Source organism: Dasypus novemcinctus, chromosome 20 (genome assembly GCF_030445035.2).
Source record: "Dasypus novemcinctus isolate mDasNov1 chromosome 20, mDasNov1.1.hap2, whole genome shotgun sequence".
NCBI classification, from domain to species: domain Eukaryota; kingdom Metazoa; phylum Chordata; class Mammalia; order Cingulata; family Dasypodidae; genus Dasypus; species Dasypus novemcinctus.
In genome coordinates, this window is record NC_080692.1 from 4,703,447 (window position 1) to 4,719,742 (window position 16,296).

Genomic DNA, 16,296 nt, shown 5'->3' on the forward strand with positions numbered 1-16,296 from the left:
TCCAGCCTCACAATTGGAGGAATATACATAGCCGCCTGCGTCTACGGAGGACTCACTCTGACCAGCCTAATGTGCAGCTGTCTCTGGTGAGATAACGCTCTTGCCCCCGGTTTGCAGATGAGGAAACTGAGGCCCGCGGAGGCGGAGTACCTGCCCAAGGCCACATGGCCAGTGCTGGGTGGAGCTGGTGTTCACACCCAGAGTTCATGTAGCCCCTTCCTATCCCCTTCAGGTATCCTCAGCAGTGGTGAACCAGAGCCCCTGGTTGTCCCACATCCCTCCCCTCCTTGTCCCACCTCCCTACCCCAACTACCCGCAGGGTTTTCAGATCTGAGGCCTGTGGGTGGCCGGTTGGCCTCGTGCCATGGCCCCCTCTGCTGCCCTTCATGCCCCCACAGAAGGGCTCCGTGGAGCAGGAGGCATCTCCTCCGTACTGTCCTTTCGTTGGTGTCCACTGCCTGGCGCGCCTGGTCCACATCGTCTTTCCTGCTAGCCGGGTTCTCAGTCTCCACCTTGTCCCTCTCCCAGTCCATTCTCCACACAGAGGCAGATGTTTATATACCTCGGATGTGGTTTTCACTTCCATTGTCCTTAGGATAAAGAATAGACCTTTTGGTCAACTGGTAATCCTGACTGATTTGCTCCCCACCTGCCTCTGCCTCCCTGCCTCTCGCTGCACCTTCTCCTCCAATTCTGCATCCAGCTCTTCGGAATCTTTCCCAGGTTCTGCAATGAATGAACATGCTTTTTCATGCCCCTGGGCCTTTGCACATGATGTTCAAGAGAGCTCCTTTGTGGCTGTATCAAGCGACCCCCTAGACATAGCTCTAGCCTGTTTCCTCACTCGTGGTCACTCAGTTATCTGTTTTCTTCAATGCTGTAATTGTACACAGTTACTCAGTATTCTAGGCACAGAGGAAGAGCTCAGTAAAAATCTATTGCATAGATAAATGAAAATCATCCATTGCATTTTAATTTTTAAATTTTGATTTGTTCTGTCTAGTTCTCACGTTGAGTCTCTGCTTGCTTGTTTGGCCATTCTTACTAACTCAACTTCCTCTATCCCTTCCACCTTTTGCTTTAGATTTCTTCTAGTCTTCTCTTGCCCCATTCTTTGGGCTTTTCTCTTTAAAGATATGTTTTAATATTTTTCAGCCTGATCTTCCAGATGGCCAGCACAGAGACCCTGGGTCCCTTAGATCCCTGTCTACCAGGGTTTTTGAAGGACAGGCTGCAAAACTCAGCACCTGTAGTGCCTTTCTGGTTGCAGCCTTTGCTGTGTTCACTGGCAATTCTGGGAAGGATGTGAGGCGCGTTTTTTGTTATACAGAGTCTCTAAGGGAGGGGCTTTCCTGGTTACTTGTTTTTGTGAGCAGAGAGGAATGAAGAGGAAAGTGGTTTGGGATGGCAGTGGTTTTGAAGAAAATATAAAACCATGTGACGTGAAAAGGGATCTCTAAGAAAATTTCCTTGGTTAAAATAATTCATATTTTGGGGACACGCAGATTGTCTTCATATGCTCCTGTCACCTTATAGCAGAATCGCTGTTGACATTTCCGGCTGTTCTCTGTGGTTTTTTCCTTCCTCCAGAGGTGACTCTGAAGGTGCAGGTCAGCGACGCCAGCACCCACCAGCCCGTCTCGGACGCGCTCATTGAGGTTTTCACCAGCCAGGTCCCCGTGGCTTCCGGCACCTCAGGGACAGATGGCGTCGCCTTCGTCACGTTCCAGTACAAGCGGGGCAGTCAGCTGACGGTCACCGCCTCCAAGCAGGCCTACGTGCCAAACTCTGCCCCGTGGAAGCCAGTCCGACTGCCTGGTGAGGCATTCTTAGCTCTTTGTTCTGAGCTTATGGTACAGGCTGGTGCTGGAGTCAGACCCAGACTACCCAAGTGTTGGATGTTCCATAAAATATTTATTTATGTGCTTTGTGTCTGGGGGCCCCTTGCATGAAGGAACGTGGGGCTCAAAGTCTGCCTGAGCCGGGTGGGGTCCCACCTTCTTACCCACTCACAGTGGAGTCAAGCGCTTTAGGGGTTCTGCTCGTTTCCCAATGTTCTGTCTGTTCCATTTGGGATCTGGTCTGTGCCCCGACAGAGCTTCCCTCTGCTTCCCTGTGCGTCACTCACGCAGGAGAGCTGGAAGATGGAGAGGGATGGCAGGGGTGTTTCTCTTTCCCCCTCCTTTTGTTTGACCACGCCAAGCCCTCTGCTTGCCACAGGGCCAAGAACGGGGCCTGACACAAATCAGGCTTGGGAGGGGTTGGACTGGGAACGGCTCTCCTTCGTGCCTGCCCCTGGTGACCCACAGTGAGTGAGACTGCGACCGAGAGGTGGGGGGAGGAGCTGCGGGACGGCGGGGGGAGCGTGAGCTTTAGAAACCTGCCCTCCTGGGTTTGTACCCCCATCTGCGGTCATCCCCCTCCAGCTTCAACGTCAATCCCGGTAAATCAGAGCTAACCCCACCCTGTGGAGCATTCCCAATGAAAAATCAGCTAACAGGCTTGGAAGCAGCAAGCTAAGCAAAACGAGTCAGACGCTAAAGGCAAATAATCTGCCATTCCACAGATAGGAAAAATCTAGAATAAGCAGACTATTCATAGAGGCTGAAAGTAGATTAAGGTTATGAGGAGCCGGGAGTGGGCGGTGGGGTGTCACTGCTTCATGGTCAGAGTTTCTGTTTGGGGTGATGGAGAAGGTTCAGAAAGGGATGGTGGTGATGGCTGCACCATGTGAATGAAGCGAATGCCACGGAAGTGTGTGCCCCAAAATGGTTAGAATGGCAAGTTTTATGTTAGGCATGTGCTAACACAATAATTTTTTTAATTAGCTAACATGTATGAACTGAATCCCAGTGCCTGAAATACAGCAGGTGCTCAATAACTGTGTGGCCCCTAGCGTTGTGCCTGCAAGTCACCCACGCCCATGCTCGTGCCCGCCGCGGCACAGAGGCACGCTCGGCTGGGCGGCACCTGCCAGCTCGGGGAGCTGCGGGAGCTGTGTGCAGCCGTGCCTGAGAGGGTTCTCTCTTTACGGAGCTCCGCTATCTACCTTGGTTCCCAGAATCCTTGTTAGTTCAGTTTAAAGCCACTAAGCACCTCCTGCATGCCCGGTGCTGTCCGTATCACCAGACTACAGGTCTCAAGACACAGACCTTGCCCCCGTGCGGCCAGTTGGGTGAGGGAGGCAGACACAGAAGCAGTCTAGCGAGCGGGGTCGGGGTGCTGCCGGGCTGCTCCGGTTCTGCGTGGGGCATGTGAGGAGCCGGAGAGGAGCCGTGAGCGCGAAGGAAAGGGGTCCAGGCGTTCACATCAGGGGACCTTTTTAATGTAACATTAAAAAAATAAAGAGAAAGAGAAAAAAAAAGAAGGTGCTGTAAAACCCGCAGTGCCAGGACTCAGCCCTTTAACCTGGGGGGCTGGCTCAGGAATCTGTGTCTTAACAAGGAACACACACACACACACATACGCAGACACACACACATACACACAGACACATACACACACACCCCTAAAGGTATTTTGAGTAACAGTGTTACTCACTTTTGAGACCACTGTCAGAGCATATGGGCACGGGATTTGACTTCAACACAGTGGAGGAGGTCATTCTGGGAAATACTAGAAAAAAGGGGTGCACTGGGGAACTATTTAGCAGGCAAAACAAGGCCTTGGGAATGGCCGGGAGCCGGGGAGGGGAGGGGAGAAACAGGAAGTGTAAGCTGATCCTGGGTTCCGGGTGGTTGAGCAGCACCTCCCAAGGCAGGCGATGGGCTGGGAAACCTGCCACAGCCCAGGGTCCTAAACTAGCAGGTGAGGAAGCCCCCACCCGGGCGTGTGCATCCCCCTCCCCAGGGCCAGGCTCAGGGAAGGGGCGGAGGTGCTGGTGGAGGCCGGTAGGTGGGAGGGAGAGGTAGGCGTCGGCGTCCCAGGCCAGGCCGAGCCAGGTTTAGGTAAGTCGGGATGTGACGTTCAGGTGTCAGCCCTAAGTCTGAAATGAGGCCTGAGCTGGGGTCTCCTGGGGTCACCAGCAGCGCCGAAGGCAGAGTCAGAACCCGAGGGCCCCCCGTGCACCGGGAGCAGCGGGCCTGGGACAGCGCCCTGAGGCTAGAGGACAGCAGAGGCCCCTTCCACGCCAGACCATGCGGGAGCCACAGCAGGGCAGAGCACCCCAGTGACGTCCACGTGGCTCCACTAGCACGATCGTTTGGGAAGAAGCAGCCATTCCCACAATACTCTTTTCTTACAAGAGTCAAACAAGGAGCCAGTGTAGGTTAGCTGGACCGGCTTGGGCAGGAGTGAAGAGGCCTGAGCTCCAGGCCTCCTGCCACCAGCTGGCCCTGCCTGGAGCCTCCAGCACAGCTTTCTTGAGCCTGTGGTTCCTGTCTCTAAATTTAAATTAATTGCTTGACAGTTTTCCAGGACCCTCCCATGTTTCTGATTATTTTACTCTTTTTGCCTTGCCGATGTAGTAAAGATATCCTGAAAAGGGATCTCACAGGGGATGGGTCCAAAATTCAGACCAATCTATGGTGAAAATGGCAGAAAGCTCCATTGTTTTCAGGCATGTTTTTGGAAGTTGGCACACTTTTGGCACTCCAGATGATTGGGCAAGAAAGAGAAAAGAGCTCAGAGCCTCTTCAAAAAATGAAGTATGCTTTCTTTATTACATGCACACGATGTTTTTGTTTGCGTGGGCATTCTTGAGTTATTGGAGTGGACTTCTTTCTTCATCCCTGACAGTAGTTCCTTGAGTATGTGTTGAATTTTTTCCTTCAAAGGAGTGGGGGGGATGTAAATTGGGGGGGGGGGGAGGGTAGAAGGGGATGCATCATAAGGAGAACACCCTTTCCCTTTATGGAACAGATAAAAACAAGTTTACCTATGTAAAATGTCATCTATCCCACTTAAGGCTATTGTTCCACCTCCTGATTATTTCCAGCACCACAGCCTTTGCCCTGGCACAGGCTTTGGACTATTGCAGGGGCCTCCGGCTGCGTCTCCTGCCGTGGTCTGCCCTTTAGACCCCCCTGGGCTGCTGGGACCCTGCTTAGACCCCCCTGGGCTGCTGGGAGCCGGGGTCCTCATCACTGTCTAGACACGCTCCACCTCTGCCCGAATCCCTCGGGGCTGAGGATGCGGCGCAGAGGAGACGTGGCGCACGTCTTACGGTCTGGCCTCCCCGGGCCAGGCACTGTCTTCTGAAGGAGTCTCCCATCTTCCCCTCTCCGTGTTGGTCCCACTTGGCAAGATCCATCCTTGGAAGCCGAGCTTGACTGTTCCCTGCTCCGGGAAGCCTTCTTGACTCTCCCAGATAGAATTAGATGTTCCTTTCTCTCTACTTATCAAAAAAATGTCTATTTGTCTGAAAAGAACGTCCAGACACCACCCACCTTTCACCTCTGTGATGCTTAAGTTCATGTGTCATCTTGGCCAGGTTTTGGTGTCCAGTTGCTGGCTCAAGCAAGCACTGGCCTGATTGATACTGTGAGGACGTTTCATGGACTTAAATCATCAGTAAGTTGATTGTATCTATGGCTGATTACAGCTACAATCAACTGAAGAGGTGCCTTCAACAATAAGAGCTGTCTCATCCAATCAGTTGCAGGCACTAAAAGGAGAAGTGATGATTTCAACACTCGGAAGAAAGAAGTTCTCTCTATTTCTGCCAGCTAGCTTTTCCTGGGGAATTCATCGGAAACCTTCATCAGAGTTGCCTGCTTGTGGCCTGCCCTATGGAATTTGGACTTGCCCATCCCCCAAGTTGCATGAGACGATCTGATATCATTTCCAGGTATCTCCTGTCAGTTGTTTCCCTAGAGAACCCTGACTAATACACCCTCTACGATGGGCAGAAATGCCACCTGCTGCAGAGCTGAGTCCTCCCTGGGTCTTCAGCGCCTTACATCCTGTGCGCCAAGCCTTTCCTGAGGCTTCTGCCACTGCCTGCCAAGAGGAAGAAGGGAAAGCATTTTTTTCCTAAATGAAATAGAGTTTGAGAAACAGTTTGCCAGAGCAGGTGCCTCGTGTTTAGAAGAACTGAATGCTTTAGATTAGAAACATTTCCAGAACACCCTGGGTCGGTCACGGAAGCCACCGTATTTGGAGACAGTGGATTCCGGGTGATGCAGAGTCCCCCAGGCCGGTGCGCACAGTGGCTCTGGGAGCTCCCTGGAGAGTGGGGGCCCTGGGGGTCCTAACTCAAGCAGCTGGCAGCTTGCAGGTGAAGTATTTCCTGCAGACAGCATCAGCTACAGCAGCCTTACAGCTTTCCTGCCTTTCCAGACCCATTAGGTATGAGGACTGCCTGGTTCCAACGGCAATGGTCGGTGGGAAGAGGAGGAGAATCCCAGGAGCCTTTGCTGTGAACACTGCCTCTGACTCGCCTCCCCCAACCCCGTGTGAACTCTTCCCCCAACCTTGAACTCCGTGGTGCATCCTTTAAAAAATATATTTTTTTAATTAGAGAAGTTGTAGGTTTACAGAAAAATCACATAAAAAATAGTGTTCCCATATATCCCTCTATTGGTGACACTTTGTGCTATTAAGGGAACTTTGTTTCAATTGAAAGAATATTAAAAGTAATTCACATGCCATAAACTTCACCTTCTTAACATAAAATTCAAGGTTTTCGTATATTCATGCGGTTGTATTACATTCACTACTATCTATCTGCAGAACATTTTGATCACTCCTAAAAGAAACCTGTAGCCATTAGCCCTGATTTCCCTTCCCTTTTGTCCCCATCCCCTGGTGACATTATTTTCTCTCTATATGGGTTGCCTATACTAGATACTTCATATACGTGGAATCGCATACTATCTGCCCTTTTGTGTCTGGCTTATTTCACTCAGCTTAATGTCGTCAAGGTTCATTCATGCTGTTGATGAACTCCATTCCTTTTTACAGCAGAATAATTTTCCATAATTATGGGTATACCACATTGAGTTTACACATTCATCTGCTGATGGACACTCGAGTTGTTTCCACCTTGTATTGTGAATAATGCTGCTGTGTACATTCTTGTACAAGTTTCTGTAGGGATCTAATTTTAATTTCTCTTGGGTCTATACCTAGGAGTGACCTGGCAGGGTCATAGGTAGCTCTATAACTTTTGGAGGACCTGCCAGACTGTTTCCCATTCTTACCTTTCCCATCACACTTGCCATGTCCTGCTCCTCTCATCCTGTTTATTGGGTTTCCTAGTCTTTTTTTTTTTAATGATTTATTTTTTTTATTTATTTCTCTCCCCCCGCCCCGACCCCATTGTCTGCTCTCTGTCCATTCGCTGTGTGTTCTTCTGTGTCTGCTTGCATTCTTGTCAGCGGCACTGGGAATCTGTGTCTCTTTTTGTTGCGTCATCTTGCTACATCAGTTCTCCGTGTGTGTGGTGCCACTCCTGGGCAGGCTGCGCTTTTTTCGCATGGGGCGGCTCTCCTTATGGGGCGCACTCCTTGCGCGTGGGGTCCCCCTACACAGGGGACACCCCTGCATGGCTGGGCACTCCTTGCACACATCAGCACTGCGCGTGGGCCACCTTACCACATGGGTCAGGAGGCCCTGGGTTTGAACCCTGGACCTCCCATGTGGTAGGCAGACGCTCTATCAGTTGAGTCAAATCCACTTGCCCCTAGTCCCTTTCTAATGTGTACCCTTTAAAGGCCCAGACTGTCTCAATATCCCTTTTTCCCATGCAGGGTCTAGCCCTGGGCCTCATATGTAGTGGCAACAAGTGAACCGACCATGGGAGGGTGTGTGCAAAGCAGTGCCCCATTCCTTGTCCCACTGGGCATGGTTAGGAGCTGTGCTAAGTAATGGATACTCTTAGCCCTTGGTATTTCTCATTTCTGATGTGTTCCCAAAAAGTTGTTTTACCTCTTAGGCCTCACTTTCCTCCTTTCTGATCTGAGGGGCTGGACTAGACAAAGTCTAAGGCCTTCGGTCAAGTCCACGCAGCATGATGCCCGAGAGGAGAGAGGCTAGGTCAGGCGACCTGAGGGCAAATCCTGGTGCCAGCACCTACCAGCTGAGGGTCTTGGGCAACTTATTTAACCTCAGTGTCCCCATCTGTAAGATGGAGATAGTAACAGTACATATTTCATAGAGTTATTTTGAGATTTACATAAATTACCAAAATTAAACCACTTGGAGCGGTACCTGGCGTGTTGGCAAGGGCTTGGTAATGTGAGCAATGGTGCTCGTTCCATAATGCTTTTACTTGTTTTCTCTTAAATTCATGTGCTCTAGCAGAGACTTGTAGGCTTTGTGAAACTTCTAGTTGGAATAACACCCATGGCGCAGCACATTTCCACTAGAAGGCCCACTCAATCCAGCCCCACAAAGGAGCAACATGTTTCTTTTTTAGTGAGAAGGAGGTGATTCATTGCAAGCGCACGAGCAAGGAACTGGGGGAATTTTCCCAAAACCAGTTCAAAGTGAGAATGGGAGCTAGGGTTTTTATAAGCAAAGGAGAGGATAGGGAAGAGAAAACCAAGTGAAAAAACAAGTGACGCCAGAGGTCTTGTGAGGAGGGTACGTGGAATCTCTCAGTCCTGTGTTGTTCAAGCTTGTTAAACTTGTCCTGGATTTTAGCAGCTAATATGCCAAGTTGAGGTTTTGTTGTGCAGATGCAAGCCCTTCATGGCACCTTTCTTAGCCAACGGCTCAAGGATATAAGCTTTGTGCCTCTGAGAAAATTTACAGATTTACACCATTCCGTCTGGTTTGTTTTGAGACTTAATTTTATCCCTGTAGGCAAAACTGAAAAGGTTTGGTTAATATCCTTCAGGGAACTAAGTACAAAGAGTAAACTGAAAATTAGAATAATAAAAAAACTAGCTTAAATTAGTGTCTTAAAATTTTCAGAGCTGCTTAAGTGAAGAAATTTTAAGTAAGCACATTTTCCAGCTATCAAAAGCCCAGGTATCTAAGCAAGAATTTAAAAATAGTGCAGATTCTGTTACTATCTCATTAGTTGCAGGATGTGGGGGAATGTTCTTTCACCGTGAGGCACACACATTAACCTAAGCACATGTTTTAGAAGTCTTAAAAGTAATATGCCACACATTATAGCTTTTAATGTATTCCTAACGTGAGGAAGTTCAGGCCTCTATTAAACACTCCTAACAAATCCAGCAGTTGAGTATTAGTAGGGCAAGCAGTTGTTCCATGGGGGATTAAACACCCTCCCGGCACGTTCAAAGTGTCCTGCTAATCGTAATGAAAATCGGCATCGTTGATTGCTCTGAATTCAGAGACTGAAGAGAATTCAGAGTACCAGCGAGTTCGGATGGGGCATTCTGGTCTGAGTGTAAGAATCCCTGTCTGTCCGTTTTGTTTCTGCAGTGTTCTCCTCTCTGAGCCTCGGCCTGCTTCCGGAGCGGTCCGCCACGCTGATGGTGTATGAAGATATTGTGCAAATAGTCTCAGGATTCCAAGGTAGGCTTGCTATCCAGCCAGGGACGGGAGGGGGTTGGGCTGATGGCTGGAGCCCAGGCAGGACCCCCACTGCCCGGCGGTGATGGCAGGGAAAACACATCCGTGGCCAGGACGCACAGGACGTTCGCGTTTTGGTTAAACTGGCATCTGATGTCTTTTGGTGTGTGAGAGAAAAGAAGGGGCTCTACTTTCTCTAGACTACCACGTCTCACTCCTCTCGAAAGGAGAAAAATTAGTACCGTCAGCATCCAGGAGCCTGGGGCCTCCCTGGTAGTAGCCAGGGCCGTTCTCTTAAAAGGTTAATAAGCATTCGACTGTTCCTCCCTCTTGCCCACTTGTTTTTTAAATCGATCTCACAAGTAGTGATATCAGTTAGGGATGTGTCCCTTTCTGACTTCCTGTGGCTCTTACAGGGGAACATACACAAAGGGCTTGAGGGATTTGCCGTTGAAATGGTATTGGGGATAGAATAGGGGGTAACCCTTGTTGAAATGCATTTTTCTGCTAAGATCATTTTGTTCCATCTAAGTAATGGGCTTGATAATGATATTTTCTGGCTTTAATGTTCTCATCAGATGAGTTTTTCATTTACTTTTTCCCTTTATTTTAAATGCATTAACACCATTCTCTACCCAGATTGATGTGCTATTTGCAAATGAGGTGAACCCATTTATTCACTGATTACTGAGTAGCTCTGGAGAGCACGCAAAGAGTTTAACCTGCAGCCACTTCTCTTAGAACATGTATTTGAATAACAAATAAGTAGAAGCATCTAGCAGCATATGGGGCTGGGGTTTGGAGAGAAACCAAGAATAGAAATACAGATTTGGGAGTTGTCTGCACAGTAAAAGCACTAAGTTGTCAACTCTTTTTTCTCTCTCTCTCAGAGAGAGCACAGCCGGTCCTGAGTCTGTGGCACCTCTCATGAGAGAGCCACTTCATGGCACACCGTCCTTGGCTCCCTTCAGTTCTTCTGTTAAGAGCTTTGCTATTCTTATTTCACAACCAACAGATGATGAGTTTCTTTTTTTATTATTTTTATTTCTTTACAAGAGAAGTTGTACGTTTACAGAAAACCATGCATAAAATATAGGATTCCATTGTACCCCCCTATTATTAGCTCCTTACACTGGTGTGGCACATTTGTTACCATTGATGAAAGCACATTTTTATCGTTGTACTATTACCTGTAGTCCACATTTTAATTTAGGGTTCCCTGTTTGTGTTGTGCAGTCATTCCATGGATTTTTTTTAATGTTTTATTTTAGTACATATACAACCTAAAATTTCCCCCTTTTAACCATATTCAACTATATAATTCAGTGCTGTAAATTAGTTCACAATGGTTTACTACAACTACCAACATTCATTACTAAAATTTTTCCATCATCCCAAATAGAAACTCTGCATATTTTAGGCCTTAACTCCCCAGACCATGTTAACCTGCATTCTAGATTCTGGCTCTATGAATTTGCTTATTCTAATTATTTCAAATCAGTGAGAGCAGACATATTTGTCCTTTTGTGTCTGACGTATTTCACTCAACATGCTGTCTTCAAGGTTCGTTCATATTGTATCAGATGTATCGTAGCTTCATTCCTTTTATGGCTGAATAATACTCCATTGTAGGTATACACCACATTTTGTTTATTCATCGGTTTTTGGAAACTTGGCTTGCTTCCATTTTTTGGCAATTGTGAATACTGCTACTGTGAATATTTGCGTGCAAATATATGAGTCCCTGCCCTCAGTTCCTTCAGGTATATACCCAGAAGTGAGATTGCCAGGTCATATGGTAGTTCTATCCGTAGCTTTCTGAGGAACTACCAACTGTTTCCTACAGCAGCTACACTCATGAGCAATGAATATTTTGGTTTCTCCACATCCTCTCCAAGACTTGTCATTTTCCTTTTTTTCCTTTTTTAATAGTAGCCATTCCAGTCAGTGTGAAATAGTATCTCATTGTGGTTTTGATCTGAATTTCCTTAATGCTAATGATGTTAAACATCTTTTCATTAGCATTTTGGCCATTTGTGTAACTTCCTAGGAGCAATGTCTATTCAAGTCTTTTGTCCATTTTTTAATGAGTTGTCTTTATCTTCTTGCATTGAAGTGTTTCTTTATATATTCTGGATATTAAACTCTTATCAGATATGTGGTTTCCAAATATATTCTCCAATTGTGTAGGTTGTCATTTTTCTTTCATGATAAAGTCCTTTGAGGCTCAAAAGCTTTTCATTTTGATGAGGTTCCATTTATCTATTTTTCCTTTTCTTGCGTGTGCCCTAGGTGTGAAGAGCACCGAGTACTATCACAAGATCCTGAAGATGCTTCCCTGTGTTTTCTTATAGGAGTTTTATAGTTCTGGCTCTTATCTTTAGGTCTTTAATCCATTTTGATTTGTTTTTTGTCTATGGAGTGAGGTAGGGGTTCACCTTTATTCTTTTGTCTATGGTCATCCAGTGTTCCCAGCACCATTTGTTGAAGAGACTGTTCTTCCCCAGTTGAATGGTCTTTGCCCTTTGGCAAAAGCAGTTGACCATAAATGTGAGGGTTGATTTGGAGCTCTCAACTCAATTCCATTGGTCTATATGTCTGTCCTTGTACCTGTACCATGCTGCTTTAATTATTCTGACTTTGTTATAAGGTATAATATTGGTAAGGGTGAGTCCTCCAACATCGTTCTTTTTTTCGAGATGACTTTAGCTATTAGGGAGCCCTTACCCTTCTGTAAAAATTTGATGATCGGCATTTCCGTTTCTGTGAAGATGCCTCTTGAAATTTTTATTAGGATTGCCTTGAATCTGTAAATTACTTGGATAGATTTGACATCTTTGACATCGTGTGAAACTCTACCCCCTGATGTCAATACCCAACGAACACATGAACTTATCTATACACACTATCTGCATGCCCTGGAGAACTCCCTCCCACCCACACATCCCCCATCAATGATACTCCACATCAGTGCTTCTCCCCTGCCATAGTAGTCCCATAGACTTTTAAAAATTTTCTTCTGTTACCCTATATACAATCTAACATTTCCCCTTTTAATCATATTCATATATACATTTCAGTGCTGTTAATTATATTCACAATGTTGTGCTACCATCACCACCACAATCTCTGCCTTTTGACTAGAGAGTTTAACCCATTTATTTATCTATGTTTAATTACTTTATCGAAGTATTTCACTCATACATAAACATACATAAATATTAAGTGTATAATAATAGCTGTGAACCTACAAAACAACCATATATAACATCATACAGGACTCTCATAACTCACCCTACCACCAATAACTTGCATTGTTGTTAAACCTTTTTAACTAATGATTAAAGAACATTGTCAAAATATTACTACTAACCAAAGTATTTTCCCCTAACCAAGCCTATTATTATTATCTTTATATCATTTATAGATGAACATACATAAACAATTAAGTATATAGTAAAAGTTATGAACTTACAAAGCAAACATGCATAACATCATACAGGGAACCCATACATCAACCCTCGGCCAACATCTTGCATTGTCATGAGATGTTTGTTATAAATTATGAAAAAATATTGCCAAAATCTTACTACTAATCACAGTCCTTATCTTACATTCAGTGTGTTTTTCCCCTAACCCAGCCTATTATTATTTTTTAAATATATTTTTTATGACAGAAGTTGTAAACTTATAAAACAATCATGCACATGCGCCGAATTCCCAAACAACACCCCTCCATCAGCACACCACACTGTGATGGAATATTTACTACCGATAAGATAATATCATCTGATTGTTACCATGTCCATAGGGTACATTTGGCTCAAATTTTCCATACTGCCTCATTATCAACACTATATCTTTGGCATAGATGCAAGAATATTGTATTATTATTGCTAACCACAGTCCATAGGTCACTCCAGCTATATTTTTCCCAAGCTTCTCCACATTCCCAACACCCTGCAGTAGTGATGTACATTTGCTCTAGCTAACAAAGAACACTCTTGCATCTGTACCATTAACCACAATTATCATCCACCTCTGTGCTGTTCAGTTCCTAGATTATTTTCTAGCATTCTGTCAATTGGTGTTTACATACCTAGACTACCATTTTCAGTCACATCCCCATTTATAAATTAGCTGTTACTCATATCTGTTACCATCCACTCTATACATTTCCACATTTTACAGTAAAGCTAATTAAAATTTCTACATATATTAAACATCAGTAGTCCACTTAGTCCTCCTCTTATCTCCTTTAAGAATCCACCACCTACCACCAGGTCTTGAAGATATTTTCGTATAATTTCTTCTAGAAGTTTTGTGATTCTTGCTTTTATTTTTAGGTTTTTGATCCATATTGGATTAATTTTTGGATAAGGTGTGAGATAGGGGTCCTCTTTCCTTCTTTTGGCTATGGATGTCCAATTCTTTCCGCACCATTTGTTGAATGGACTGTTCTGCCCAAGCTGTGTGGGTTTGACAGGCTAGACAAAAATCATTTGACCATACATGTGAGGATCTGTTTCTGAACTAGCAATTTGGTTCCATTGATCTATGTGTTTGTCTTTATGCCAGTGCCATTATATTTTTACCACTATAGCTTGGTAATATGATTTAAAGTCTGGAGATACGGGTTTGCTTTTCCTTTTTATGATGTTTCTGGCTATTCAGGACACCTTACCCTTCCAAATAAATTTGATGACCGTGTTTTCAATATTTTTAAAGCTGGTGGAATTTTTATCAAAATCTGTATATCAATTTGAGTAGAACAGACATCTTAATGATATTTAGTCTTCCAATCCATGAACATAGAATGTTCTTCCAATTATTTAGGCCTTTTTTTATTTCTTTTAACATTGAGTTGCAGTTTTCTGAATTCAAGTGCTTTACATCGTTGGTTAAGTTTATTCCTATTTGAGTTTTATCTGTCATATTTTATTTTCACCACTCTTTTGACACTTCTAGTTCCTTTTATTGATATAATCTTCATTTCTAGACTCTCTTCCAGGACTCTCTCTCCTGTGTTTTATTTTAAGGCTCCAGCACACTCTTTAGTATTTCCTGAAAATCTGGTCTGTTGCTTAGAAATTCTCTCAGTTTCTGTTTATCTGTGAACATTCTAATCTCACCCTCATTTTTGAAAGACAGTTTTGCTAGATATAAGATTGACTGGAAGTTTTTCTCTTGTAGTATCTCAAATATATCAGACCACTGTCTTCTTGCCTCCAAGGTTTCTGGCAAGAAATCAGCACTTAATCTTATTGGGTATCCCTTATATATTATGCATTGCTTTTCTCTTGCTGCTCTAAGAATTCCCTCTTTGTCTTTGGCATTTGACATTCTGAAGAGTATGTGTCTTGGAGTTGTCTATTTGGATTTTTTTGGATGGGAGTACATTGTGCCTCTTGGGCACAGATATCTATGTCCTTCAATAGGGTTAGGAGATTTTCTACCATTATTTCTTCAAGTATTCCTTCTGCCCCTTTTCCCTTCTCTTCTCCTTCTGGGACACCCATGACACGTATATTTGCATGCCTTTTGCTGTCATTTGGTTCCCTGAGTTCTTGTTCAATTTTTTTCCATTCTATTCTTCATCTGTTCTTTTTTTTTTTTCTTTTTTTAAAGATTTATTTATTTATTTAATTTCCCCCCCTCCCCCGGTTGTCTGTTCTCAGTGTCTATTTGCTGCGTCTTGTTTCTTTGTCCGCTTCTGTTGTCGTCAGCGGCACGGGAAGTGTGGGCGGCGCCATTCCTGGGCAGGCTGCACTTTCTTTTCATGCTGGGCGGCTTTCCTCACGGGCGCACTCCTTGCGCGTGGGGCTCCCCCACGCGGGGGACACCCTTGCGTGGCATGGCACTCCTTGCGCGCATCAGCACTGCGCATGGGCCAGCCCCACACAGGTCAAGGAGGCCTGGGGTTTGAACCGCGGACCTCCCATGTGGTAGACGGACGCCCTAACCACTGGGCCAAAGTCCGTTTCCCTCATCTGTTCTTTTGTACGTTCACTTTCAGAAGCCATTTCTTCAAGCTCATCAATCCTTTCTTCTGCCTCCTCAAATCTGCTATTATATGATTCCAGTGTTTTTTAAATTTCATTGATTGCACCTTTCATTCCCATAAGATTTATTTTTCTATGTATGCTTTCAAATTCTTCGTGCTCATCCAGTGTCTTCCTAATATCCTTAATTTCCTTAGCCATCTCATTGAATTTATTTATTTTTATTTTTAGATTTTTTATTTATTTTCTCCCCTTCCCCCCAGTTGTCTGCTCTGTGTGTCCATTTGCTGTGTGTTCTTCTGTGACCACTTCTATCCTTATCAACAGCACCAGGAATCTGTGTTTCTTTTTGTTGCGTCATCTTGTGTCAGCTGTCTGTGTGTGCGGCGCCATTCTTGGGCAGGCTGCACTTTCTTTCGCGCTGGGTGACTCTCCTTACAGGGCTCACTTCTTGTGCGTGGGGCTCCCCTACTCTGCAGATGGGCAGTCTCCTCCTTCCAGGATGTTGCAGGATGCTCTTCTGGCCTCCTGGAGCCCCCAAACAGGTGCTTCAGCTAGCTTCAGAGAGCTCTGGGTATTTACTAACTGCCCTGTAGCAGAAGCTCACTCTAGGAGCACCTTACTCTGCCACCATTTTGCTAGTTCTCCCTAACCCTTTTATTTATTTATTTTTTATTTTAGCAATTTTTATTGTCTTTTTTATAAAGATTAATAGATCACATAAAACATTACATTAAAAAATATAAGAGGTTCCCATACCCCACTCCCCACTCCCCACCCCTACTCCTCCCACATCAACATCCCCTTTCATCAGTGAGGCACGTTCATTGCATTTGGTGAATGCACCCTGGAGCACTGCCACACC

At 45.2% G+C, this 16,296-nt stretch overlaps 1 protein-coding gene across 3 annotated transcripts in view; it reads left to right on the forward strand.

Moving 5' to 3' along the window:
* Window positions 1–16,296, forward strand: part of FAM171A1 (family with sequence similarity 171 member A1) — a 154,029-nt gene that overhangs the window by 78,392 nt on the left and 59,341 nt on the right. For 2 of the 3 annotated variants that reach the window (XM_071210053.1, XM_058282367.2), the window contains exons 2-3: window positions 1,591–1,818; window positions 9,340–9,432. In XM_071210053.1, coding sequence (XP_071066154.1) covers window positions 9,390–9,432 — 43 coding nt within the window. In that variant the 5' untranslated portion in view covers window positions 1,591–1,818; window positions 9,340–9,389. Of the gene's footprint in view, window positions 1–1,590; window positions 1,819–5,596; window positions 5,789–9,339; window positions 9,433–16,296 lie in introns of all 3 variants that reach the window. The other variant, XM_071210054.1, reaches the window with a different exon arrangement.